We start from the raw sequence: 27,172 nt of genomic DNA, 5'->3' as shown, positions 1-27,172 counted from the left end.
TCAGGTTAATCAATTATTAAGTGAACATTTTAGATTGTAATTTACCCATACAAGTATTAGAGGAGTCTTGTGATCTATTTCTTTTGATTGAAGCAGGTTCTTCTGCATTATGTAATTCAATGATAAATTGTGTGTGTAATATATATATATATATATATATATATATATATATATATATATATATATATATAATGAATTTATGATATATAGCTTGTATTTCATTATCTTATGTGACAAAATAATGTACATATGTATGTATAATGATGACATCGATACAAAGAAATTTGTATATGGATAAATAAATATGTGGTACACCCTCATCAGTCTGCTGTCAACATCGAGCCCAGTCCTTTTGATTGTGCTTCTAAAGTGAATAGTAAAAGGTCCTACTTGTATTCGGGTGTTGTTATTGTCCATCACTGCAGTATAAAAATAATCACTGAAGACTTGGTGCCTAGCAGATCTGCATGTGTACTAGAAAAGCACATCTGCACTCAGTCTAACTGTAATAATGTCATTATCAGGCTGAGAGCTAAAGTGTACAGACAGATATCTTCAACCTAATTCAGGATTTTTACAGTGCGTAGAGAACAGGACTCAAAATGGAGCCTTGCAGCATTCTTCTGCAGACCTCGTGTGGTCTGTACAAGATATTGTCCTATTGTCTAACAGATATTAGATGTTGCCAAAAGATGGAGTAATGTTTACAGATAATGAAATATGGAACACCCATCGACTGGAGCTACTGTATAAAAATGTTCAAATTCAGGCTGTCATACACACTGGAAACATCGGAAAACAGTAGCGATTAGAAGCATAATTGTATTCTGCGTCCATAAGTAATAGACTTTGGCTGTTAATTGTACCTCTTACTTTTCGAAATACGTATTGCGAACCTTGAATAAGGGAATTACTCTCAAATAACCGTCCAATCGGCGTTTCAAGATTCTTTCTAAAGTTTTGAGCGCACACGAAGAAAGAGTGCGTAAACGATATGAACTGGCTGAATCAGGATATTTGGCAGGTTTGAGTATGGTATCAATTACATAAGTGTGCGAGTCGCCATGTAATTTGCCGTTTTCCCATATCTGATTGTGGATGTCAGTCAGGTTATGTAAAGCTTTGTCTTGCAGATCGACTAGCTTTCCCATAGTGTATATTGTCATATCCAGGAGCAGCATCGCTAGTACCTTTTAAGATTTTTCTCAATTCTAAGAACCGAAATGGAATCAGTAATTGTTGGGTCGAACTCAGGGATGGTGGAGGAACAGCGTCCAAGGTTTGCAGTAATTCTGCGACAACGAAAGTGCGTGCGACGATTTAGGGCGCTCTTTTGTCCACACACTATTATTTGCCTGCGCAGATGCGATTTACATTTACGTATTTGAGTTGTTTTGCTAACCTCTTCATTCAGCTTTGAAGTCTGTCTCGTATCTGCTGAAATCTCCTGTCCACACCCAACGTCAGTCTGTGGTGCGGAAGACATGTGGGCGGGCATTTTCAAGTCGTTACATGCGGATCTGTCTTGTACTGTGAAATGCAGCAATCTGTTGCCCAATTTGTGATTAGTTAGTTTCATGTTCCATGGATGATTTGCCCTATAAATCATAATGGCGTCGAACAAGTTATTTTACATTCGAATCACAAATTAATTTGTAAATAAGGTTACATGCTGAACATTTAGACGTTTCATTTTTTAATAAAAAGTCTAGGCTGCTGAAGCGAGTTACATGTTGTAACCCGCTACCTTTTGCGCATTACAATAATGGATATTCTTCTACGATATAGAAGCAGTTTTTTGTGATAAACCTTTCTATTTTTCTTCAAATTTTATCTGTCTGTCTTTCAGTGGTTGCAGACAATCTCAGTGTGGAGTAATGAATGTCATTTTTTCTTCTTGTGCAGTAATTGTGTACATCATGGTTCCTCTTTAACTGCAATGGATTGTTTATAATAAATTTCATGAAGGAATAAATGTACTGTAACGCTCCTTAAATAAATGTTTACAAGATGGTCGTGGGGGGAGCACCACATTTTATTCTTAGTGCATGTCTTTGAGCTTACATTAGGCATCTACGATTAATCATTAGAGCTGCCAAGGAAATGTCACGAATACATGAATTAAGTACAAGCATATCGGTGCAAAAAACTACTTGCCACAAATAAATAGGCTACTATCTGCTACTACGTGTTTGCCATGATGCTGTAGCTTCACGTTGATGTAAATGGAAGCGTTCAGATTATTTCCGAGCTTTATGGCGTATTACGTTTCTGTGCTTCTTATCTGTAAACATTTACATAATTGAATCGCGAGTTTTATTTGCAAAAAAGTTCAGGCGTAATCAGTATGTTATCTGCATCTTTGTGTCAGCTTCAGTAGAATCTCTGTCTCATAGGCTGTGATTTTAAACATGGCCTTATTTATGTTATTGTTGTGTACATGCTCTATACTTTGCCAATGTAAAGGTAAATATCAGTTATTATCAACGTTTTCTGTCGGAATTAATATTATGTATGTAGTATATGAAACTTTTTAAAATTTAAGTCATTTATTTTCGCCCAGTAACAAGAATAACTCATTTTTTTGCAATGGTAAGAGAGTTAGTTATTATGTATTTGTAAACTTCCATAGGATACGAGTTAGTTTTTCAACCTACGCCGGTGATCCCAGCACAGCTGCAGGAGATTGCCCGTTTCTTTGTACGGGTTGGAGACACGCTGAATATTAGCTGCAAAGTTGTGTCTGAAGAGAACAAACCAACACCAATGTTTAACATAACCTGGCGATTGCCCTTCAATCCACAGAACAGGTGCTACTGTTATTCTTATGGTGTCTACCTCTGAGGCTAAATGTAGTTACATTTAATGTGTAGTGTGTATACTTTTAATTAGTAGTTTGAGTAATTCACATGAACAATAACATTGGAGTGTTTCTTAAACGTAGATGTACTCGTTTAATTTGCAGTAAGCATCGAGTACAAATAAAACAAATGTGGAACGAAGCAAATTTACTAATACAAAACCTGCAGGAAAGAGATACTGGTAACTACACTTGCGAAGCTGTCGAGGAATTAGGAAGAGTTACCTTAAGTGCATTCGCCTTTGTTAGTGTGAAGAACAGTAAGTACAAGGAAACTATGCGCTTGTGTTGTTATTGTTGGTTATGATATCCGTTAACACTGATTCCTTAGTTTACGTTTTAACTTTTCTGAAATCTGCTTTCGCAGCTATGTCTGTGTACAACAGTCTGTCATTATTTTGGTGCTGTTTAACCCACTGACGTACTAATATCTTTTCCGTACAGTAAACACTATATTTGCTATATAAGTATACGAAAATCAGCATATTTCATCTTACATACTTTTCTCAAAATATTATATTTGTTTGATAGGAATCCTTTATAAATCTGTTATTATTTATTGACGTGATGAGGAGTGAAGATAATACTTTTCAGAATTTTTATTTTGTATGATACACCCGAGAAAAGTACAGTTCTCACACTCATACTGCAAATCACTTTTCTTCTTCATTGTTTTGCACACTACACAATATCTGGAGTGAGCTTTCTTGACGGGACTTTTTTTTTTTGGGGGGGGGGGGGGGGGCTAAACCTAACAAAACTCGAAAATGATGCTTGTAACTTGGTTAATATCAAAAGAAATTGAGTCTCTTATATGCCACTGAATAGATGCATTTCTCAGCTTTCCAGTGGTATATTACATTTCATGCTATTTATTAATAGATAAGAAGAAACACAAAAGAAGCATCTGTAGCTTGTCAGCCTGTCCCACAGCCAGCAATGTGAAAATGGACTTGAAACTTGCGACCGGCTGTACAAGCCAGTTGGTTAATAATAAAACTTATACTTGAGTGTTTCTTTCATTTAGATCTTAATCTCTAAAAAAATTTATAGCACAGTATTGTTTTTTTAATTATGTGTTTTCATACTGTAGCTACGGGTTAATTGTAAAATTATTCTCATAATACTTGTTACATTTCCACCAATACCCAGTGTGCGAGAAAAGCATACGTCATCCCTCTCTCAGCACTTCATGTTGATTTTTTATGATTTGATGAAATAGTTTACTTTGCTTGACTGACTGGTATAAATATGAAATTGTATGTGTTTGTTGTACTAATATTACAATGTTTTAGGGAGCTGTCAAGTGTGCATATAGTAATGTGATATATCAATTTCAGTTTGATTCTCTCAGTTACTTTGTAAACTGGTAACTTTACCTTTGGAGGTAGCATGTGACAGTTTTTGAATGTTAGAACTTTGCCCTGTGCTGTTTATTTGCTGTCTGTGATATTTTTGTTTGGCATCCCCATTTGAAAAATAGTAATGTTGAGCAACCACAAATCCCTGTCTTTACTTTATTCCATACAGGAAGATCTGCAAATGGAGGTTAGTGCAGGTGTTCTTGTGGATGGAGGTGTGGGTAGTGTTATTCACCAGACCTTTGTTGATGATGATCCTTTGAGAGTGGCAGTTTGTATTCTACTCCTGTAAAGGTCTGTCTGAGATTGTGAGTGTATTGAAGATAGTGATACTGCCATTCTGCTGTGAGCAGTGAGATCACTGTTTTTTGTTACGTATTGATATGTAGTGTAGCTCTGGTAAAAGTGGGTTTATGCTGTTTGCTGGATTTTCCATTGCAAGCTGCTGTTGATAACAATTCACGTAATAAATCCTGGGAAGTCAACATGATGATTCATGAGTGAGACGATTCTCATTCATGATTTCATATGGTTCATAACTAAAGTTAGCTGGTATTTTGTTACATAAGGTTAGAATTTAAACACCTTGTCATATTTTCACGAGATCAAAAATAAGACATACAGATAGGTTATTGTAGTGACATACGTATGTTTAGGGCTACACTACACTTCTATCTGTTATGGCATTCTCATTTTCATGTTGAGATTTGTTGACTTAGACAACTTGCAAACAGATTATCACATCAGGTTACCTTCCATTTGGAAAGTGGATGCACTCAGTGACTGTATGTGACTTATAAATTATAGAGTGCGGCAATCAGTCGTCCTTTTTAGATTTTATTATGCAAGTCCAGATTAAGTCTAGTAGCTAGCCATTCTCAATGTGCTATTTTTTATTCTCAACCAACCGATGTGTTCTCCACACCGGATACCTACTGTATACAGTAGTATAGTCACATCTGCGCAGACAAATAATAGTGTGTGGACAAAAGAGCGCCCTAAATCGTCGCACTGACTGACGCCCAAACAACAGGGACTTACATGCATTGAGAATAAAAAATAGCACATTGAGAATGGATAGCTACTAGCCGAAATCTGGATTTGCATAGTAAAATCTAAAAAGGACGACTGATTGCTGCACTCTATAATTTATAAGATTATCGCATTCCAACTTAGCCTAGGCTTTGAGCTAAGCTGTAACTTAGACCTCATGCTGTGCTACAGGTCAGTCTGTCACAATAACCAGATTTTTTGCTGACACATTCCAAAGTAACCTAGGCCTCAGGCTTCACTACACATCATACAGTCAGCACATCTTGGTTTTTCCAGTCACCAGAGAAATACAAAAATCAGTAAGCAACCTTAAATTTGATAATAATGAGCATAGTAAAAGTTATTCTGTCACTCTCCATATCGAAAACAAATGTATACAATTAATACCTTCTGCAAAGAAATTAGTCATCATCATCATTTAAGACTGATTATGCCTTTCAGCGTTCAGTCTGGAGCATAGCCCCCCTTATAACATTCCTCCATGATCCCCTATTCAGTGCTAACATTGGTGCCTCTTCTGATGTTAAACCTATTACTTCAATATCATTCTGAACCGAATCCAGGTACCTTCTCCTTGGTCTGCCCCGACTCCTCCTACCCTCTACTGCTGAACCCATGAGTCTCTTGGGTAACCTTGCTTCTCCCATGCGTGTAACAAGACCCCACCATCTAAGCCTGTTCACCCTGACTGCTACATCTATAGAGTTCATTCCCAGTTTTTCTTTGATTTCCTCATTGTGGACACCCTCCTGCCCCCCTGCGGGTTCGGGGGTTAGAATAGGCCCGCGGTATTCCTGCCTGTCGTAAGAGGCGACTAAAAGGAGTCTCAAACGTTTCGGCCTTATGTGATGGTCCCCTGTCGGGTTTGCATCCATATCTCAAAATTTTTCCGAAGAGCGAGCCGATTGGGGAAGGGCGCCTTACTTGGTGCATTGTGTCCATGTTGTGTTGAGAACTTTCGCCATCTTATTCGTCGTTGCATTGCAGTCTTGCCCGCTCTCCATCTCTTGGGCATCGATGCGCCCCTGCGTGCACTTTCTGCCAAGCACTGTGCAGGGCCATTTTCTGCACTGACGACGCCCATGGACCACATGTCACCTAACATCCAGCACGGTAGCCAGTCCGTTGTGGTGGGGCCGCCATGTACCCTCTTGGTTGTAGCCCCTGACAACACAGGGATCGCTCTACTGATGCCTGCGCCCTTCACTCCCCACGTATGCCAAGGAGTAGATGCCCATCTCCCTGGGGCATCAGGACTCCCGGCAATGGCCATCCTGCCAGGTGGCTATTGCTGTGGCTGGGTGGCGCCCGTGGGGAGGGCCCTTGGTCGGAGTAGGTGGCATCAGGGCGGATGACCCGCAATGAAGCGTGGTACATCATCTCTCGCTGGCGGCCAGCCGCCAGCAGTCTCTAAGCGTTCTCGGGCTCAATTTAATGCTCAGAAGTACGATCCGAAAACGTTCCCCTCCCTGGCCACGCCGTGGGAAGAGCGTAAGTCTCAGGATGGAGGTAACAGTTATTCGCCCCGATTCTTAGTTTGCACGAGAGCTGATGGGGAGTCTTTTCTTTCCACAAAGCCTCAGTTCTTCGTCGAGCATTTAGAGGACAAGTTTGGGGAGGTGGAGGGCTTGTCTAAAATGCGCTCTGGGTCAGTACTGATACAAACGGCATCCTCCGCCCAGTCCCGCAGGTTACTTGCTTGTGACAAGTTGGGGGATGTTAACGTTTCTATTACACCGCATAAGAGTTTAAATATGGTCCAGGGTGTTATTTTCCATAGGGATCTCCTTTTGCAGTCTGATGACGAGCTGCGCGCCAACTTAGAACGTAGAGGTGTTCATTTCGTCCGGCGCGTTCATCGGGGTCCGAGGGACAATCAGGTTGCTACCGGTGCCTTCATCTTGGCCTTCGAGGGTGATACGTTACCGGAAAAGGTCAAGGTGATGGTCTACCGATGTGACGTCAAGCCCTATATCCCTCCCCCGATGCGGTGCTTCAAGTGCTGGAAGTTCGGCCATATGTCTTCCCGCTGCACTTCCAGCCTCACATGTCGCGATTGCGGACGCCCATCTCATCCCGATACTCCATGTGCCCCGCCTCCCATCTGCGTCAACTGCGGGGAGCACCATTCACCTTGCTCGCCTGACTGCACAGTCTTTCAGAAAGAGCACAAAATCATGGAATATAAGACCCTGGACTGGCTGACCTATACTGAGGCCAAACAGAAATATGACAGACTCCATCCTGTGAGAATGACATCTTCTTATGCAGCTGCTACAACAACTGTGCTAGCTCCATCAGTTTCGAGACTTCCAGCCAGCTCGATAAGCAGTAAGACTCCTCCTGACCCCTTGCCCGTGGGGGGCTCTACCCAACAGGTTGCTCCTGCACCACCTACCTCAGGAGCAACCTCCTCCCACCCGTCGGGGACGTCCGTCCCCGCTTCTCAGCCGGAGAAGCGTCTAACTTCTTCGACTACTCTCGCCCGTAAGAGTTCCCTTGGGACCCTCCCTTCCCAGGGTTCCACCAGCGGGAAGGATGACGGCCACCAGTGGCATAAGTCCTCACCAGCGGCCGGGCGTAGGGCTTCACGATCCTCCTCTGTCCCGGAGACTGAATCGGTGAAGCCTTCCCAGCCGGTGAAACCCAAGGTTCAGCGAGAGAAGTCCAAGAGAAAGACCTCTAAGGCCAAAGAACTTGCGGTGGCACCAACCCCACCGCACCTTTCGCGCTCTGCGTCTGAGGATGAAGTCGAGATTCTAGCGTCCGCTGAGGACCTTGATCTCGCTGGTCCCTCAGACGCCATGGATGCCTCTCGTACGGGTACTGAATCGGTGACAGTGAGTGAACAAGCGGCGTAAATTGCCTTCCCAGTCCTTTCACGCCTTTCTCAGCCATGGACAATACCATCCTCCAGTGGAACTGCGGCGGTTTTTTCCACCATTTAGCTGAGCTCCGCCAACTTCTCAGCCTTCGCCCTTTCTTCTGCATTGCTCTCCAGGAAACTTGGTTTCCAGCGATGCGAACCCCCGCCCTCCGTGGCTATCGGGGTTATTACAAGAACCGAGCAGCTTATGAAAGGGTGTCTGGTGGCGTCTGCATATATGTCCTTCACACTCTGCACAGCGAGTCTGTCCCTCTCCAGACGCCTTTAGAGGCTGTCGCTGTACGCGTATGGACGCCACAGGCTATTACCGTCTGCAGTCTTTACATTCCACCGGATGGTGATGTCTCGCAGCATGTCCTGGGTGCACTGGTCGCCCAATTGCCGCCGCCTTTCTTGCTATTGGGCGACTTCAACGCCCATAACCCTTTGTGGGGTGGGTCAGTGGCCACAGGTCGAGGCACCATCGTTGAACATTTGTTGTCGCAGCTCGATCTCTCGCTGTTAAATGATGGCGCCTTCACACACTTCAGTGTGGCGCATGGCACCTACTCCGCCATTGACCTTTCCATCTGTAGCCCTAGCCTCTTACCGTCTGTCCAATGGAGTGTGCATGACGACCTGTGTGGTAGTGACCACTTTCCGCTCCTTTTGTCACTACCACAGCGTCACTCTTCTGGGCGCCCTAGCAGATGGGCTATGAATAAGGCTGACTGGGATTTGTTCTCCTCCACTGCCGCTTTTGAGCCTCTCTCTACTGATGACATTGATGCGGTGGTTCAATCTGTCACCACCGGCATCGTTACTGCCGCCGAATCTGCCATTCCCCGTTCTTCTGGGTCCGCTCGGCGGAAGGCTGTGCCTTGGTGGTCGCCTGAGATCGCTGAAGCGATTAAAGATCGCCGGCGGGCGCTCCAGCGTCACAAGCGACATCCCTCCTTAGCCCACCTTATCGCCTTCAAACGGCTGCGTGCGCGGGCCCGCCTCCTTATCCGCCAAGGCAAGAAGGAGTGCTGGGAGCGGTATGTGTCCACCATTGGTCTCCATGTCACTCCCTCGCAGGTCTGGGCCAAGATTCGACGCGTCTACGGCTATCGGACCCCTGCCAGCGTCCCTGCGCTCTCACTGAATGGAGCCGTTTGTACCGACTCCGACGTCATTGCAAATCACTTAGCAGAGCATTTTGCTATGAGTTCCGCTTCTGCGAATTACCCCCAGGCCTTCCGCTCCATTAAAGAGCGGCTGGAACGTCGGAGCCTTTCGTTTCGCAGCAACCACCCGGAATCTTACAATGCTCCATTCAGTGAGTGGGAATTTCGCAGTGCCCTCGCTGCTTGCCCTGATACCGCTCCTGGGCCAGATGGCATCCACTGTCAGATGCTGAAACACCTTTCAGTGGACTGCCAGCGGCGCCTTCTCGATCTTTACAACCGTCTTTGGGTCGAGGGGGAGTTTCCTTCGCAATGGCGGGAAGGCATTGTCATCCCCGTTTTGAAACCTGGGAAGACCCCTCTGGAGGTGGACAGCTACCGTCCCATTAGCCTCACCAACGTTCTTTGTAAGTTGCTTGAACGGATGGTGAGCCGGCGCTTGCATTGGGTACTGGAGTCTCGGGGCCTTCTGGCTCCGTCTCAGGGTGGGTTCCGTAAAGGGCGCTCCGCCACCGACAATCTGGTGAGTCTGGAGTCGGCCAGCACCTGGTCGCTGTCTTTTTCGACATGCGGAAGGCGTACGATACGACATGGCGTCATCACATTCTTTCTACGCTTCATGGATGGGGTCTTCGGGGTCCTCTGCCGATTTTTATCCGCAATTTTCTGTCGTGTCGTACCTTCCGCGTGCAAGTCGCGGCCTCGTATAGTTCCTCCCACGTCCAGGAGAACGGTGTGCCACAGGGCTCTGTTTTAAGTGTCTGTGGGTGGTTTTCGATGCCCGGTTGACTTGGCTGCCTCATATCCGGCAGCTGAAACAGACGTGTTGGCGGCATCTAAACGCTCTGAGATGCTTGAGCCACACCCGCTGGGGCGCCGACCGCTCTACACTGTTGCGGCTCAACCAGGCGTTAATCCAGTCCCGTCTGGATTATGGGAGCCTGGCTTATGGCTCAGCATCCCCATCTGCGTTACGGGTGCTGGACCCGATTCTCCACAGTGGGATACGCCTTGCCACTGGTGCTTTCCGCACCAGCCCTGTGGACAGCGTACTAGTGGAGGCAGGTGTACCTCCACTGCGGTTCCGACGCCAACGTTTGCTGGCCGCTTATGCTGCCCATGTTCTAAGCTCGCCCGGGCATCCAAACTATCGCCTCCTGTTCCCGCGGTCGGTCGTCCGTATGCCAGAACGTCGGCCCCGGTCTGGTTGTACAATAGCGGTCCGCGTCAAAGAGCTTCTCTCTGGGCTCCAGGGTTTCACTGTTCCACCTCCTTTCCGGGCTACTTTGCATACACCCCCATGGTGTGTTCGTCGCCCTAGCCTTCGGCTCGACTTGGCACAGGGCCCTAAGGACTCAGTCCCTCCAGAGGCCTTCCGCCACCGCTTTTATTCCATCCTGGCCACGTATCAGGGCTCTGGTGTTGTTTACACTGACGGTTCGATGGTTGCTGGTCGTGTCGGATATGCGCTCACTCTGGGGGACCTTTCCGAACAACGTTCCTTGCCGGATGGCTGCAGCGTTTACACTGCTGAACTGGTCGCCATCTTTCGTGCCCTAGAGTATATCCGCTCCTGCTCAGGTGAGTCCTTCGTTATCTGTAGCGATTCCCTGAGCGGTTTACGAGCTCTCGACCAGTGTTTCCCTCGTTCTCGTTTGGTGATGGCTATCCACGAGTCTCTGCATACTCTCGCCTGTTGCGGCCGCTCTGTGGTCTTTGTGTGGACCCCCGGTCATGTCGGTATCCCGGGTAACGAACATGTTGACCGCCTGGCGAAAGAGGCCACCAGTAAGCCATCTCTGGACGTTGGCCTCCCGGAGACTGATTTGCGGGCAGTCTTCCGCCGCAAAATCTTGGCGCTATGGGACGATGACTGGCGCGAACTGCCAATGCGCAATAAACTCCGTGCTGTCAAGGAGACGACGGCTGTGTGGCGGTCATCCCTGCGAGCCACTCGCAGGGACTCAGTAGTTCTTTGCCGGCTCCGCATTGGCCACTAACGGCTGACACACAGTTATTTACTGCGCCGGGAGGACCCTCCTCTATGTCGCTGTGGGGCAGCTTTGACAGTGGCCCACATTTTGCTGGCCTGCCCCCTTTTAGCTGTGGTCAGGCAGACATTAGCGCTGCCTGCTACGCTCCCTGCCCTTTTAACAGACGACTCCACTATGGCTGACTTAGTTTTACGTTTTATTCGGGCAGGGGGATTTTATCATTTACTCTGAGTGTTTCTGTTTTATTTTATTGTTTTGTGTTGATTCTGGCCTTTGGCCTATGGTTTTACACTGATTTTTTAATGTGTTTCTAAGTGGTTGGCCTTTCCTTTTTTAAGTCTATGGTCGGCCAACCACCGTCACACTCTGTGTGGTTTTAGTTTGTTTTGTCTTGTCTTTGTCTCAGTATCTCTTGTTCTGTATCGTCTGTGATCTCTTCTGTTCCTTGTTTTTATTCTCTGTGGGTGTTCTTTGTCTTTGGAAAAAGGGACCGATGACCATGGCAGTCTGGTCCCTTTGATCCCCCAAACCAACCAACACCCTCCTGCCATTGTTCCCATCTACTAGTACCTGCAATCATCCTAGCTACTTTCACATCCGTAACCTCAACCTTGTTGATAAGGTAACCTGAATCCACCCAGCTTTCGCTCCCATACAACAAAGTTGGTCGAAAGATTGAACGGTGCACAGATAACTTAGTCTTGGTACTGACTTCCTTCTTGCAGAAGAGAGTAGATCGTAGCTGAGCGCTCACTGCATTAGCTTTGCTACACCTCACTTCCAGTTCTTTCACTATGTTGCCGTCCTGTGAGAATATGCATCCTAAGTACTTGAAACCGTCCACCTGTTCTAACTTTGTTCCTCCTATTTGGCACTCAGTCCGTTTATATTTCTTTCCCACGGACATTACTTTCGTTTTGGAGATGCTAATCTTCATACCATAGTCCTTACATTTCTGATCTAGCTCTGAAATATTACTTTGCAAACTTTCAATTGAATCTGCCATCACAACTAAGTCATCCGCATATGCAAGACTGCTTATTTTGTGTTCACATATCTTAATCTCACCCAGCCAGTCTATTGTTTTCAACATATGATCCATAAATAATATGAACAACAGCGGAGACAGGTTGCAGCCTTGTCTTACCCGTGAAACTACTCTGAACCATGAACTCAATTTACCGTCAACTCTAACTGCTGCCTGACTGTCCATGTAAAGACCTTTAATTGCTTGCAAAAGTTTGCCTCCTATTCCATAATCTCGTAGAACAGACAATAACTTCCTCCTAGGAACCCGGTCTTATGCCTTTTCTAGATGTATAAAGCATAGATACAATTCCCTGTTCCACTCATAACACTTCTCCATTATTTGCCGTAAGCTAAAGATCTGGTCCTGACAACCTCTAAGAGGCCTAAACCCACACTGATTTTCATCCAATTGGTCCTCAACTAATACTCGCACTTTCCTTTCAACAATACCTGAGAAGATTTTACCCACAACGCTGATTAAAGAGATACCTCTGTAGTTGTTACAATCTTTTCTGTTTCTTTGTTTAAAGATTGGTGTTATTACTGGTTTTTTCCAGTCTGATGGAACCTGTCCCGACTCCCAGGCCAATTCACTTATCCTGTGTAGCCATTTAAGACCTGACATTCCACTGTATTTGATGAGTTCCGACTTAATTTCATCCACCCCAGCTGCTTTATTGCATTGCAATCTATTGACAATTTTCTCCACTTCCTCAAATGTGATCCTATTTCCATCATCATTCCTATCCCATTCTACCTCGAAATCTGAAACATTACTGATCGTATTTTCACCTACATTGAGCAACTCTTCAAAATATTCCCTCCATCTGCCCAAGGCATCCACAGGATTCACCAGCAGTTTTCCTGACCTGTCCAAAATATTTGTCATTTCCTTCTTACCTCCCTTTCGAAGACTGCTAATTACACTCCAGAATGGTTTTCCAGCAGCTTGACCCATAGTCTCCAACCTGTTTCCAAAGTCTTCCCAAGATTTCTTCTTGGATGCTGCAGTTATCTGTTTGGCTTTGTTTCTTTCTTCAACATAACTTTCTCTGTCTACCTGAGTCCTAGTATGTAGCCATTTTCGATACGCTTTCTTTTTCCTTTTACAGGCTGCCTTGACTGTGTCATTCCACCAAGCTGTTTGCTTCATCCTACTTTCACACACTACTGTTCCAAGATATTCTTTAGCCACTTCTAGTACTGCATCCCTGTATCTTGTCCATTCCTTTTCCAATGACTGTAATTGACTACATTCAACTAACTGGCAACCTTTCTGAGATCGCTGTTATGTACTTGTGCCTGATTTCCTTATCCTGAAGTTTCTCCACTCTTATCCTCCTACATATGGCCCTGACCTCCTGCGCTTTCGGCCTCACAATTCCAATTTCACTGCAGATTAAATAATGATCAGTGTCATCAAAGAATCTCCTGAATACACGTGTGTCCCTCACAGCCTTCCTGAATTCCTGATCTGTTATTATATAGTCAATGACAGATCTGGCTCCCCTGCATTCCCAAGTATACCGGTGAATGTTCTTATGTTTAAAAAAGGAGTTTGCGATTACTAAGCCCATACTGGCACAGAAATCCAAGAGTTGTTCCCCGTTCCTGTTGGCCTCCATATCCTCTCCAAATTTACCCATAACCTTTTCATACCCTTCTGTTCGATTTCCAATCCTGGCGTTAAAATCACCCATGAGCAGAACACTGTCCTTGTCCTTTACTCTAACAACTACATCTCTGAGTGCCTCGTAAAAACTATCCATCTTATCTTGATCTTCACAATGCGAATATACTGACACAATCCTAATTTTCTTGCTACACACTGTCAAATCTATCCACATCAGTCGTTCGTTTACATTCCTTATTGCAACTACGCTGGGTTCCATTTCTTTCCTGATGTAAAGCCCTACACCCCATTGTGCTATTCCTGCTTTGACTCCTGACAGGTAGACCTTGTATTCTCCCACTTCCTCTTATCTCTCACCCCATACCCGAATGTCATTAACAGCTAAAACGTCCAGTCCTTATCTTACTAGCAGCCTCTGCCAGCTCTACCTTCTTCCCAGAGTAGCCCCCATTGATATTAATAGCTCCCCATCTCATTACCATTTGTTTGCCAGGTTGTATCTTAGGAGTCCCTGGTTTTTCAGTTAGAGGTGGGACTCCGTCACCTCCAAAGGTCTGAGGCATTTTGCTCTGATTGTTGCCAGCATCATATTTAAAGTACCAGGGAAGCAGGTTGCTAGCCTTACTTGCCCCGAGTCCCATTGGGTTTTACACCTAACGGCTGAGGGACTAACCGGTGGATTTGGTAGTCTTTGCCGTATGAGCACAAAAGTGACCACGACTCAGAATATGTCCGAGATGCCCAGCCTTATTCCAAAGTAACTGGTATCCCGACTGTAGGGACCACTTACGTTGCCCGTGGTTCATGAGCTAGGACATGACTACAGGAACCCACACCATGAACCACAAAAGAAATCGGTATATTCAGCAATTCTTATTGGCTACTGTGTATTTGCCTACTGTATACTATCACTTGACTGACGAGTATCAATATCAACGAATTGCATCATTCGCACACAGTGCAAATCCTCCAACACTGCAAGTTCGCTTACCCATAACCCCCAGTCTGTGTTGCATTGGAAGGTCATGATTTCTTTAAGTAGAGAAAGCCAGTGACTATGCAATAACCAATAATTTTTTAATACATTGCACATTCTGCCATTACATATACATCTCCTGTGAGAAGTCCAATGTTCCCACTGTAGTTTGGTATTTTCAGATTCTTAATGTGTCTGAAGGGACAGAGCACTGAAAGACCTGAGTCAAAACAAGGCTCCGGGAGTAGACAACATTCCATTAGAACTACTGATGGCCTTGGGAGAGCCAGTCCTGACAAAACTCTACCATCTGGTGAGCAAGATGTATGAGACAGGCGAAATACCCTCAGACTTCAAGATGAATCCAATCCCAAAGAAAGCAGGTGTTGACAGATGTGAAAATTACCGAACTATCAGTTTAATAAGTCACAGCACACAAAAAACTAACACGAATTCTTTACAGACGAATGGAAAAACTGGTAGAAGCCGACCTCGGGGAAGATCAGTTTGGATTCCGTAGAAATATTGGAACACTTGAGGCAATACTGACCTTAGGACTTATTTTAGAAGAAAGATTAAGGAAAGGCAAAGCTTTTGACAATGTTGACTGGAATACTCTCTTTCAAATTCTAAAGGTGGCAGGGGTAAAATACAGGGAGCGAAAGGCCATTTACAATTTGTACAGAAACCAGATGGCAGTTATAATAGTCGAGGGGCATGAAAGGGAAATAGTGGTTGGGAAGGGAGTGAGACAGGGTTGTAGCGTCTCCCCGATGTTATTCAATCTGTATATTGAGCAAGCAGTAAAGGAAACAAAAGAAAAGTTCGGAGTAGGTATTAAAATCCATGGAGAAGAAATAAGAACTTTGAGGTTCGCCGATGACATTGTAATCCTATCAGAGACAGCAAAGGACTTGGAAGAGCAGTTGAGCGAAATGGACAGTGTCTGAATGGAGGATATAAGATGAACATCAATAAAAGCAAAACGAGGACAATGGAATGTAGTCGAATTAAGTTGGGTGATGTTGCGGGAATTAGATTAGGAAGTGAGACACTTAAAGTAGTAAAGGAGTTTTGCTATTTGGGGAGCAAAATAACTGATGATGATGGTCAAAGTAGAGAAGATATAAAATGTAGACTGGCAATGGCAAGGAAAGCGTTTCTGAAGAAGAGAAATTTGTTAACATTGAGTATAGATTTAAGTGTCAGGAAGTCGTTTCTGAAAGTATTTGTATGGAGTGTAGCCATGTATGGAAATGAAACGTGGATGATAAATAGTTTGGACAAGAAGAGAATAGAAGCTTTCGAAATATGGTGCTACAGAAGAATGCTGAAGATTAGATGGGTAGATCGCATAACTAATGATGAAGTATGGAATAGAATTGGGGAGAAGAGGAGTTTTTGGCACAACTTGACAAAAAGAAGAGACCGGTTCATAGGACATGTTCTGAGGCATCAAGGGATCACAAATTTAGCTTTGGAGGACAGCATGGAGGGTAAAAATCATAGAGGGAGACCAAGAGATGAATACACTAAGCAGATTCAGAAGGATGTGGGTTGCAGTAAGTACTGGGAGATGAAGAAGCTTGCACAGGATAAGGTAGCATTGAGAGCTGCATCAAACCAGTCTCAGGACTGAAGACCACAACAACAACAACTGAAGGTACTAATAACAGCAGTATCCCTGCCCAATAATCCCTTGTGCCTTGAAAGTTCCATTAACAAACTTGTCGGTTTTTGTTTTGATGATGCTTTTGTGTCAACCATTGGCTGTGTTTTGAGGCTCTTATCTTCCCTGTGTTGTTGGTGTTTGATGTCTATTGGTGCATACTGCATTGTTTAATAATTCCAAATTAAGATCTTGGAATCTAACTATTCCGATAGATACTTTATAAGAGGAATAACTAATAATGCACACCAACAACAGACATTCGTGGGTGAAATAATATGTAAAATAAAGGTTAAATGATGATGGCATCCTCTTGGGTAAAATATTCCGGGGGTAAAATAGTCCCCCATTCAGATCTCCGGGCGGGGACTACTCAGGAGGACGTTGTTATCAGGAGAAAGAAAACTGGCATTCTACGGATCGGAGCGTGTAATGTCAGATCCCTCAATCAGGCAGTAGGTTAGAAAATTTAAAAAGGGAAATGGATAGGTTGAAGATAGATATAATGGGAATTAGTGAAGTTCGGTGGCAGGAGGAACAAGACTTCTGGTCAGGTGAATACAGGGTTATAAATACAAAATCAAATAGGGGTAATGCAGGAGTAGGTTTAATAATGAATAGGAAAATAGGAATGCGGGTAAGCTACCACAAACAGCATAGTGAACGCATTATTGTGGCCAAGATAGACATGAAGCCTACACCTACTACAGAAGTACTAGTTTATATGCCAACTAGCTCTGCAGATGATGAAGAAATTGATGAAATGTATGATGAGATAAAAGAAGTTATTCAGATAGTAAAGGGAGACGAAAATGTAATAGTCATGGGTGACTGGAACTCGATAGTAGGAAAAGGAAGAGAAGGAAATGTGGTAGGTGAATATGGAATGGGTGGAAGGAATGAAAGTGGAAGCTGCCTGGTAGAATATTGCACAGGGCATAACTTAATCATGGTTAACACTTGGTTCAAGAATCGTAAAAGGAGAATGTATACATGGAAGAAGCCTGGTGATACTGGAAGGTCTCGGATAGATTATATAATGGTTAAGACAGAGATTCAGAAACTAGGTTTTAAATTGTAAGACATTTCCAGGGGCAGATGTGGACTCCGACCACAATCTATTGGTTACGAACTGTAGATGAAAACTGAAGAAACTGCAAAAAGGTAGGAATTTGAGGAGATGGGACCTGGATAAACTGAAAGAACCAGAGGTTGTAGAGAGCTTCAGGGAGAGCATTAGGGAACGATTGACAAGAATGGGGGAAAGAAATGTGGTAGAAGAAGAATGGGTACCTTTGAAAGATGAAATGATGAAGGTAGCAGAGGATCAAGTAGGTAAAAAGATGAGGGCTAATAGAAATCCTTGGGTAACAGAAGATATATTAAATTTAATTGATGAAAGGAGAAAATATATAAATGCAGTAAATGAAGCAGGCAAAAAGGAATACAAACGTCTCAAAAATGATATCGACAGGAAGTGCAAAATGGCTAAGCAGGGATGGCTAGAGGACAAATGTAAGGATGTAGAGGCACCTATCACTAGGGGTAAGATAGATAATACCTACAGGAAAATTAAAGAGACCTTTGGAGAAAAGAGAACCACTTGCATGAGTATCAAGAGCTCAGATGGAAACCCAGTTTTAAGCAAAGGAGGGAAAGCAGAAAGGTGGAAGGAGTATATAGAGGGGTCTATACAAGGGCGATGTTCTTGAGGACAATATTATAGAAATGGAAGAGGCTGTAGATGAAGATGAAATGGGAGATATGATACTGCGTGAAGAGTTTGACAGTGCACTGCGAAGTCGAAACAAGGCCTTGGGAGTAGACAACATTCCATTAGAACTACTGATAGCCTTTGGAGAGCCAGCCCTGACAAAACTCTACCATCTGGTGAGCAAGATGTATGAGACAGGCGAAATACCCTCAGACTTCAAGATGAATCCAATCCCAAAGAAAGCAGGTGTTGACAGATGTGAAAATTACCGAACTATCAGTTTAATAAGTCACAGCTGCAAAATACTAACACAAATTCTTTACAGCTGAATGTAAAAAACTGGTAGAAGCCGACCTCGGGAAGATCTGTTTGGATTCCACAGAAATGTGGGAACAGGTGAGGCAATACAGACCCTACAACTTATCTTAGAAAATAGATTAAGGAAAGGCAAACCTATGTTTCTTGCATTTGTAGACTTAGAGAAAGCTTTCGACAATGTTGACTGGAATACTCTCTTTCAAATTCTGAAGGTGGCAGGGGTAAAATACAGGGAGCGAAGGGCTATTTACAATTTGTACAGAAAGCAGATGGCAGTTATAAGAGTCGAGGAACATGAAAGGGAAGCAGTGGCTGGGAAGGAAGTGAGACAGGGTTGTAGCCTCTCCCCGATGCTATTCAATCTGTATATTGAGCAAACAGTAAAGGAAACAAAAGAAAAATTCGGAGTAGGAATTAAAATCCATGGAGAAGAAATAAAAACTTTGAGGTTCGCCGATGACATTGTAATTCTGTCAGGGACAGCAAAGGACCTGGAAGAGCAGCTGAATGGAATGGACAGTGTCTTAAAAAGAGGACATAAGATGAACATCTACAAAAGCAAAACGAGGATAATGGACTGTAGTCAAATTAAATCGGGTTATGCTGCGGGAATTAGATTAGGAAATGAGACACTTAAAGTAGTAAAGGAGTTTTGCTATTTGGGGAGCAAAATAACTGATGATGGTGAAAGTAGAGAGGATATAAAATGTAGACTGGGCATGGCAAGGAAAGCGTTTCTGAAGAAGAGAAATTTGTTTACATCGAGTATAGATGTAAATGTGAGGAAGTCGTTTCTGAAAGTGTTTGTATGGAGTGTAGCCATGTATGGAAGTCAAATGTGGCCGATAAATAATTTAGACAAGAAGAGAATAGAAGCTTTCGAAGTGTGGTGCTACAGAAGAATACTGAAGATTAGATGGGTAGATCGCATAACTAATGAGGAGGTATTGAATAGAATTGGAGAGAAGAGAAATTTGTGGTGCATCTTGACTAGAAGAAGGGATTGGTTGGTAGGGCATATTCTGAGGCATCAAGGGATCACCAATTTAGTATTGGAGGGTAAAAATCGTAGAGGGAGACCAAAAGATCAATACACTTAACTGATTCAGAAGGATGTAGTTTGCAGTAAGTACTGGGAGATGAAGAAGCTTGCACAGGATAGAGTAGCATGGAGAGCTGCATCAAACCAGTCTCTGGACTGAAGACCACAACAACAACAACAACAACAACAACAACAAAGGTAACACAACTCCTCTCTCATCTATAGCTGACTGATGTGTGGCATATAAGTATGCAGCAGAAAATAGTATTTACACTAGCTTTGTCTAGTAAAGGAAACACATTCACACACACAAGCAGACATCCAAACATGACTGCAGATGTAATAATGTACAGTCTTAATTTTAGATATGTGGAAATTTCCAGTTTCCTGTCCAAGTTTACCTAGCAGTCTCGTCAATAGTTTTGCACTAGAATATAAGACTTCTCTCTGAATGCTAGACAGAAATGCATAGTCAGTATGGATATAATTTTTGCTTCAAGTATTGTGGTTGTGTATTTCATAATTCAACCTAAAATCACTCTCTTTATTAGTCACAGAAACAATCAGTGAGTGCATGTATTACCATGTAAGTGTGATAGTTCAAAGATTCCTGGAGAGGATAAATGTTGCCATTTAAAAATATGCTTTAAATCCATGTGGGTCATTCAAGATAGGTGTCTGCTTATGAGTATTTCTAATGCTTTGGAATTATATGCACTGAGTGATGGATATGAATGTTGTCATCTTCTAAGATTCAGTAGGCTGACAATTTTACTGTCCCTGTAAAGAAATGTGTGACCATGAATACCTGCATTGGTAGCAAATTGATATGGCCCTTTTGATTTAGCAAAATTTTATACCCATCCAAAGAAACCTTTTCAATGTCATTAAAATGTTCTCGGAACATCAGAATTTCCTTAAGCTTTCACCATGCATTTGTCACAAAAGGCATCTTGAAATCTAAAATAGAATAGTGGACATGCAGTTCGATATATGATGCATCTGCCCAGATAAGTGATTTTCAGTCCTCTAGTAATATTTCTCTGCCTTCTGTAGTCATGGAGCTGTATAGGCATCAGGGAATATGGGTCTCTTGTTTGCAACTCTTCTGGATTCCCATGTAATACAGTTTGATTCGAAAAGTTAATTCAAATATATGCCAGGAATGACAAGCACAGAAGTCATGCAGCAGTTATTGTCTCACTGCTACATAGCAATGGGTTTGGAGATGGGGCAGAGGCGTGGGCTGTTGTATTGTCTTTCAGCTGCTGTGCTCAGGATAATTTTTTGTGGACCTAAATGTTTGCTATTGCTGATGATCACACAGTACATTCTGTGTAGTCCACTGGCAGTTCCTCCCATATGTATTCTATTGTTCCACCATTGATAACCTTGTGTAGGCAATTATACAGGGTGGAGAAAAATTGTGTCACAAAATTTTAACCTTGGATAGCTAATGCCAGTATTATTAATGTTGTATAGGTGGACAATATTGAAACTACAGAAACTCAGCATCACACACTTCGATTGGCCGTAGAATTGCCCTTTTGCCAGTTGCTCTGGACAACGCATGACCGCGAATGCTTTGCCTACCGGAGATCGCAGTGTCTCCAAGGCTCAGTGGTGGTTGCGTCAGCCTTCCACTCTGGGGGCCTGGTGGCGAATCCGCCGGAGTCTCGACACATCCATTGTAGTTTCATGATAAGACATACCAGGAACGAACCTGTCAACAGCTGTTAGTTTGCGTACAGAAAATCTTTTACAAATTGTGCCAGCCTTGAAAAGAGCCATTTTTGTAGCTAGGACATTGTTTACTTAAAGCAGGTGCTCGAACTGGCAACCCTCTGACACGACACAAGCTTGGTAATGTCGAACGATGTTTTGCCAAACTCTTTCAAAGATTCCTGGCATTGCCCTGATGTGATTGGCGGCATGTTGAATGCGATTCATTAATTCCTCTTCATTTCTATGTGGTCTGCATCTGGGTGGGTGAACTAGAGCCTTGAAGAACCCCCACAGGAAAAAGTCTGGTGGCATGAGGTCTGGTGATCGCGGGGGCCATGTCCTACAGGCACCTCTGTCAATTACCTGGCTGTTGAAGAGTTCATTTAAATATCTGCACACAGCACGACTTACGTATGGGTGCCGCGTCACGCTGCAACCCCATGCATAGCCATATGCCCAGGGGAACATCTTCCAGGAGGCTGGGTAGGGTTTCTTGTGAAAAGTGAAGGTAATTTTGCCCGTTAAGTTGAAGTGGTAGACGGAGTGGTCCAATCAGATGGTCACCCACAATGCCTGCCCAAATATTGAATGAAAATCGTTCGTGGTGTCCATGGATGTACTTGATGTGAGGATTTCCCCTTGTCCAGTGATGAATGTTTCCAGTGTTGTAAAGGCCGTGTTCATAGTTTGCCACAGGATTTAGGTCTTGGACAGGGTGGAAACTAAATGGATGCTGGTCGTCATCCCTCAAAACCTCCCAGACTAACTGATATTGTGTCCAACCTCTTGAGCACTTGTTGTAGGTGCGTCCTCGAAGAGCTACAGAACAGTCTCTTCAAATGCAGCATCCCGTCGTGTTCGAAGTCTTCCAGCATCACCATGATATCCCGCTAATGAGCCTGTTTCATCAAGGTGTCAGTGAATTGCTGTATATGATTGTGGGGATGGGTGGCGTCTTGCTGGGTACTGTTCCTTACACAACCGTTGAACTTAATGCGCATTACTGTCAGCTAGTCCATACACAGAAATCATATCTTGTTCTTTAAATGAATACTGTGCCACCATGCCTACTGTGTGACTACATCACAGGTGATGTGTGTGTGCTCCAAAGCGAAGCTTACATGTGAATGCCTCTGAGGTGACATGGAGACAAACTGAAAGACCTATTCAACACGTGTGCATATCATGTTGGGGCAAGGGACATTTGTACGTGTAAACCGACAACCATAGTGTTGCCCGTCAGCTGACAAATCGCAACAGGGCAATCCCACAGCCAATCAGAGCGGGTGGTGCCAAGTTTCCGTAGTTTAAAAATTGTGCGTTGTTGACCTACACAACATAAGTAATTTTGGTTCCTACTGGCATCAGCTGTCCAAAGTTAAAATTTCGTAACACAATTTTTGTACACCCTGTATATTATTCTTTCTTATGCAGGCAACATTTGTAGGCATGCTTCTTGATCCTGAGAACGCTTATGAAAATGCAAGGAAGCGTAATGCACTTGGATAGTTTTACCTGTGATACTATGAAGTATATATTCCCTCCCTTTTTATGGTCTGTCATGTCACAGTGGTATTTTGATAATGAGTCTTGATTCAAACAGGAGAATGGTGTCCCACTGAGCAGTATCCTAAACATCTGCATACTTACTAGCATAGTCAGTGTCTCAACTTCCATGACAAGGAAGACAGTACAGTGTTCCCTATTTGTGAATGATGCAACACAACACATTAGTTACAACTCACATAACATAGTTTAGACAATTGGATGCTATGAATTGAATTTGGATATTTTACACAAAGGAATGCTTGCATGATACACATTATTTGCCTTGATCTGCCTTGAAAATAAGTGTGACATACCTGCCTATTTTAAAATAATTATCAGTTGTGAAAGCAGTTTTCATTAATAATTGAAACTCACATGTCATTGGTAACAAATATCAGTCATATCACAATCATCATCAGACATGCCTCCGGAATGCAAAAAAATAATTAATATTGGATAGTAACAGGTACCGAAATCATAAAATTTATCTACATAATAAAGTGTGGATATATGATCATAATAAAATAGAAAAGGCTTTTACACCATTAGGTGGTGAGCAGAGGCGATGAGTGGAGCACTGGTAAATGTTGGAAGACACCTCCGGCAACTGTGAAATAGTGTCAGAATGCTGCATATTATAAAGGGGAAGCTCTGCCCATCACCTACTGCATGACTTTGTTGGGAGCTAATAGTACTTAACATACAATGATGACACGTGAAAACTGAACATATCAATCTAGATACAAATAGAATGTGATGTGAAAGATTACATAAATGTAAGGTGTCCATAGTAGTAAATACTTTACGTTTGTAAAACATAACTACAAACATGCATAAACAACCAATGGAATTAGTTGTAAAAATGCTAAAGTGCCATCTGTGGGAGATGTGTGACCATTCAAACTAAGGTGTGGAAGCAAACATAAGCATAGAGACACGAGCTGTTGCCGTGGAGGTGGTAGTGTGCCAGAGGTGTCCTCTGACACTTGTCAGTGCTCAGCTCATTGTCTCTACTCAGTGCCTAATTGTATTAAAACTTTCCATTTTGTTGGGATTGTGTTTTATTATGTAGATGAACTGTATAATTTTTGCACCTGTTACCCTCTAAGGAGAAGTATTTTCTTGCATTCCCAAGACATGGTCTGATGATCTAGATGCAACTGAAATCATTTAGCACTGACATGTATTTTTAATAAAAATTGTGATTGAGACTGATTATTACTTCAGATTATCTGATCAGATCGCTGCTTTTCCAATAATGCTTTCGAAACTTATATCTGCCATGTTACTGGGCCTTATTTTTGACAGTAAGCTCTCTTATTTACAACACCTGATTAATACAAAAATAATTACTCATTTAATAACTATGTTGTGTAAACAAAACCCCAGAGTGAAGTTATTTTGTGTACTCACGAGAGAAAACTTGACAGGAAATGTGATGGAGGTATAGTCTGTCTGAAAAATGAGCAGCACTTGTGGTGGGTGAAGTTGCCTTTCCCAGAAGAAAGGTGTGGCTGCCTTTCAGGATGACTTAGAATCAATTTCACCCCTAGCATTGTAAAAACGTGTGCAGAGATTCATGTAGATACTGTCCATATATGTTTCTTGCTTTAGCATCGTACCCAAATGAACATTTCGTGTAATTTATGAATTATTAGTTGAATTATATTAACTACTTCTTTGTGTGTGGACATTCATATTAGGGTACATGTTCTCTCCCAAGCCACATTATTAAAAAAAAAAACCGGGATTGTTACTCTGAAATGGTCAGATAATGAAACACCAAAATTGAGCTGCTGCTGTAATAACTTGATGGTAAGAGGAAAACCCCTCTACTCTTTCTACCTTTCTTTCAAATGAGATTTTAGAACCTTGCCAGTAGTATGCTAAACCACTAATCCAGCACAAGTAAACACAACACCTCGTTAAATTTCTATGAGCAGCTCGGTGGGAATAGTAATAACCACTCAGATATGCAGCATTCTAAATCAGTAACAAAACAGTCGCTCTAAACATGTTTTGTGGAGCAGCCAAAGCACACAGTGATACACTCTTGCTCTGTATCAGGTTTCACTTTCATGTCAAGTGAACTCCATATCAAGCTTGACTTTCACGGCAAGCAAGCAACTAAAATGGAATGGGAAACAACATGTTGTAAGGGTCAATCTGTACCAAGTGGTCCAGCACTGGTTGCTTGACTATCTGAGAAAAATTTTATATTTGCTGAGTGAATTCCCCCATATTTGTTCCAGGCCGCATGAGTTTTTTCGTATTTGCAAGCATCTACATTTTTTACAATTATTCAGTAGTGGATTGTCCTAAGCCTTTAAGATAAAATGAATTTAGTCCAACACGCTCTGGGCTACAAATTAACATCATTATCACTTAGGTGAACGTATTCTTTAATATATTTTTGATAGTTCTAAGTTATCAGCCACAAATTTAAAAAACTCAATTTTTGAACTGTAGTTTTCCAAATAAAGATTAATTTCTCAGCTTTAATATTTTTTCTGGTATTACACTGTATAGTATAGTTACTTTTTATAGAGTATCAATGGTGAGCAGCTTACACTTTACAAAATACACTATTTTAAAAAATATTCTTTTTTTTAACTTTTCCATTTTGTGGCCTGCGATAGCTTTGTTGGGGGGCCAGATAAAAACCAGAAAATTTACCAGTTAATAGGTCTTTATGATATCAAACTTCAGTATAAATTTCAACTTGGTTTCTAATGTATCTCTATTAGTGTGCACCCACTGTTTGAACTCAATGGTATCATTTGGATCACTGTCTTCAAAACTACTGTCTAAAAACTGTTCCAGTAGTTCTTTTCGCGGACAGATTTCACAGCGATGAAGGATGCTGTCTTTGGATTCCAAATCACACACTGTTTTAGCAGTTAGACTCTGATAATCTTCTTTAATTGGAGTCTTGCAAGCATCAGTTTCATATTTTGGTGTAAAGTGCAAACATAGACTGAGTGGGTTCCTGCAGCACCCACAGTGATGCACCATTTTGGCCTCGATTCGCAAAATTTGGAAAATACAATTTCAGGCCCATGCTGAAGTCGATATGCAGCAATCATTTCTTTCCTTCTATTCTAATTGACACACAGTCTTTTTTACCTGGACAAATTTGGCTAAATTCTTCATTCTGAAAAAATGTTACCACTCTTTCTTTTACGGCATCTGGAATCTTCTTGCCACATTTGTTCTTTGGCAGAGCTAATACACCATTTTCTGCCTGTAACTTCCTACCATCCTCTCTGAAACACCAAATTCTTGCATTGTCTCTTTTATAGTCCAGCTTTGTGGTACTAATGTCAGTATTTGCAATTTCTTAGGCTGCCTTGACAATTGCAACTTCTCTTTCAATTCTTTAATCAGCTGCTTATAATCTTCACAATCAGGACATTTCTTGTAATTGTACTAGGTGTTTGAAGATCTTTTGGGGCGAATCTTCCAGCAGCAGCATTGTTATTCACAATTGCCTCTTGAGCTTCGCTTATTTTTTGTTTTGCATGACCTTTCACATGCCTTTCTGATGCTCTCTGAAATTTTAGAGGGGAGACCCGAAAAGCAGTTAGACTTTAATCGATTAATACTTCTGGATATGCTTCGTCTTCTGACTGGTTTGAAGTTGATTGTGATTTTTCTGCTTTCGTTGCTAAAAATTGTTTTTTGCAAGTTGGACAGATCTTCTGACCAGGTTTCACATTGCTCTTAGTCACGGCTTGCAATTGTTTTGTTGTTTCAACATTGACAATCCATAAACCCTTTTTAACAGAATGGTTCTGTGCACCAAAGCGATTACAAGATCTCTGTAGAAAGTCATATTTGTCCACAAGTATTGCATTTTCAGTAAGGCATATCTCACTTCTTTGGTTTAGTAATTCCTGTTGCTCTACTGAAAATTCTTTGATTAGAATGAAGCCTTGTTGATGTGTGTATGTTTTCAGATGACATGCAGAATTATCTGCAAGGCCAATGACACATGGTACTGAAACCTCGTTGATATCCATTACACTACAATTAAATTTAAGCGCCCATTTGCTGTTTGTATCAATATTAGATAAAGCAGAAGTGATGTATATTTCCAACTGAAAAATATTAAACAATCATAGATAAAGGGAATTTCTTTGAGAATACAACAGAAAAAAATTAAATAACCTGATAAACATTTCTAAAGAGTCACCCTGTATCTTGAAACAATTT

General features: G+C 42.5%; 1 protein-coding gene across 1 annotated transcript in view; it reads left to right on the top strand.

Moving 5' to 3' along the window:
• Nucleotides 1-2,389: 2,389 nt before the first annotated feature.
• The window catches only part of LOC126419892 (uncharacterized), a 79,984-nt gene continuing 55,201 nt past the window's right edge, over nucleotides 2,390-27,172 (top strand). Inside the window, exons 1-3 of the mRNA XM_050087156.1 lie at nucleotides 2,390-2,466; nucleotides 2,633-2,810; nucleotides 2,966-3,120. Of these exons, the coding sequence (XP_049943113.1) occupies nucleotides 2,412-2,466; nucleotides 2,633-2,810; nucleotides 2,966-3,120 (388 nt within the window). The 5' untranslated portion in view covers nucleotides 2,390-2,411. The remainder of the gene's footprint in view (nucleotides 2,467-2,632; nucleotides 2,811-2,965; nucleotides 3,121-27,172) is intronic.

Source organism: Schistocerca serialis, chromosome 9 (assembly GCF_023864345.2).
Source record: "Schistocerca serialis cubense isolate TAMUIC-IGC-003099 chromosome 9, iqSchSeri2.2, whole genome shotgun sequence".
Classification (NCBI taxonomy): domain Eukaryota; kingdom Metazoa; phylum Arthropoda; class Insecta; order Orthoptera; family Acrididae; genus Schistocerca; species Schistocerca serialis.
The sequence above is the reverse complement of the archived record's forward strand: the minus strand, read 5'-3'. Positions and strand labels throughout refer to the sequence as shown.